This window comes from Oryza sativa, chromosome 1 (genome assembly GCF_034140825.1).
Source record: "Oryza sativa Japonica Group chromosome 1, ASM3414082v1".
Lineage (NCBI taxonomy): Eukaryota > Viridiplantae > Streptophyta > Magnoliopsida > Poales > Poaceae > Oryza > Oryza sativa.
Genome location: NC_089035.1, coordinates 31,899,007 through 31,901,443, shown reverse-complemented (window position 1 = coordinate 31,901,443; position 2,437 = coordinate 31,899,007). Strand labels below are relative to the sequence as shown.

Sequence of the window (2,437 nt, the reverse complement as noted above, 5' to 3'; positions counted from 1 at the left end):
AATAAACTTTATTTAAAAATGCACTTTATATTTTTTTGAATTTAACTAATTTCAAAGAACAAGTTTTCATCTATTTTCTCTCATCCACTTTAACATTTAAACCTACGAGGCATCTAGAAGCTTGTTCTTCTATGTTTACAGCACTTGCTCTTGCGGTTTATCAACTCAATCAGACATAAAACATCTAAATTTTACGAAAGCCGAGAAATTATGATCGTCCTAGGTAATACGTACAAAAGTAGTAGCAAAAGGTGAATTATCCTATGCATTTGAGATTTCATAATTTTACAGGCCATACTCTAATCCTCTTCCACGACTAACTGTAAGTTCGATTGGGCAATACTCCCTCCATTCCAAAATATAAGGCATAACCACCCCTAACCCAAACACCAAGAAAATAATTATTATCATCTTATAGTTTGGATCATCCTAATAAATACAATGCATGTATCCAATAGAATTAGAGAATATAAGAGTGGAGGATTTAAAAAAAATAATAATTTAATGGAGAAGGGGTCATAGTTAATTGTCTACATGCATACATGTCTTATATTATGGAATATCTTAAAAAAAGTGGTTGTGCCTTGTATTATGGAATGGAGGGAGTAGCATCTTTGATTGAGTAATAGATTTTACCACATTGATAGTATTGACCAACTAAGACCAGTGTTTGCTTCATGCTATGATTTTTGAAGTATCCTACTTTTTCAACTAACAAATCTATCTAACTACGAACTTGCCATTTCCCTACAGTACATATAACTAGATAGTATCTCTTCGTATCAATTTTCTATTCGTAGTTAGATGTACTTAACATGGCAAATTTCTATACGAAATGAAACCGTCGTAAATTCCGTTTCTTATAAATTTGAATACCAAATCCAGTTTTCTTGTGGAAGTTTTTTTCCTAAGGCATACATAATTTTAGCTCTTTTTCTTGGCAAAGGCAATGTATTTTCTCGAAGGTTTCTAAAAAACCAAAACCCATGAACAAACTGCAAACAGTGACCATGAATTCCTGTTTACCAGTAGACCCACTTCCCTACTACCAGTCTACCACACTATGACACTACCCAACACAGCCGAGTAAAAGAAAATGGAAAAAGACAAGGAAAATAAAATGAGAAAAACCCAACAAGAAAAGGAAATCAAAGCTGGGAAAGAAATAGACCCTGGAGAGAGAAAGCATCCATCCAAGGTCTCAGTCACACCTACAACAATGCATCTCTAACTCCCCCCCTTCTCCCTCTTTTCCTCTCCATCTCCCTTCTTAACCTCCCCACCCTCTTCTTCCTCACCTCAAGTCGTCTCCTCTTCTTCTTCTCTTCTTCCTTCCTCTCCCAACACCAAAACCCAAGAACCCCACAAGTGCGGGCGAGGAGGGGAGGGAGGCATTAATGGAGCCCTCTACCAAGCAGCTCCTCCCCATGCCTCAGCAAGACCCCAACTCGCCGTCGTCTTCCACCTCGTCGTCGTCGTCGTCCTCCACCTCGCCGTCTCACCCGCACCACCGTGCACCACTTCCACCGTCGCCTAGGCCCGTCCCCCGCACCATCGAGACCACCCCCTTCCCCACCACCTTCGTGCAGGCCGACACCGCCTCCTTCAAGCAGGTCGTGCAGATGCTCACCGGCGCCGAGCAACCCTCCAAGAACGCCGCCACAGCAGCGACAGCGGCCGCGGGGAACAGCAGCGCCGCCGGGATTGGTGGCGGGCAGGGGGCAAACGGGCCGTGCCGTCCCAAGAAGCCGGCTTTCAAGCTGTACGAGCGGCGGAGCAGCCTCAAGAACCTCAAGATGATCGCGCCGCTGGCGATGGGGGCGCTGCCGTCGCCGACCGGCAGGAAGGTCGGCACGCCGGAGATCCTGTCGCCGAGCGTGCTGGACTTCCCGTCGCTCAAGCTCAGCCCGGTCACGCCGCTCACCGGCGAGCCCTTCAACCGCTCGCCGGCCTCGTCCTCCGAGGACGCCGAGCGCGCCGCCATATCCGAGAGGGGGTTCTTCCTCCACCCCTCGCCGCGTGGCGCCGAGCCGCCGCGCCTCCTCCCGCTCTTCCCGGTCACCTCGCCAAGGATGGCCGCGCCTTCCGAGTGAGTGACCCAAAAGCTCCCGCCTTTGCGCGCGCCTCAACTATATCAAGTAATCGACGACGAGTACAACTACTGCTACTACCGCTCTCGCTGTACCGTTTCTCTTCGCAGTTCTAGTTTTGTGGTTGTTGTTCTTGATCTGCTGCTGCTGCTGCTGTAATTTTTGCCCCCTTCTCGAAATGAAGAAGGGAGTTTCTTTTTTTTCTTCTTTGGAGTAGTGACCAGTGAGCGATTGTATAATCCGAGCTCTAGATTTCGGCTTCGGTTTCTTGATCGCTCGCTGGGGACTCCGAAAGGATGGATCAATCGATTAATTAAGCTTAATTTTGAGCTTGGTGTTCTAACTCC

At 47.1% G+C, this 2,437-nt stretch overlaps 1 protein-coding gene across 1 annotated transcript; it reads left to right on the top strand.

The window, feature by feature from the left end:
- The first annotated feature begins 1,301 nt into the window (after positions 1–1,301).
- On the top strand, positions 1,302–2,437 carry LOC4325545 (VQ motif-containing protein 4). Its single transcript, XM_015785960.3, has one exon. It carries the CDS (start codon positions 1,398–1,400, stop codon positions 2,091–2,093), a length of 696 nt encoding a protein of 231 aa, XP_015641446.1. The 5' UTR covers positions 1,302–1,397; the 3' UTR covers positions 2,094–2,437.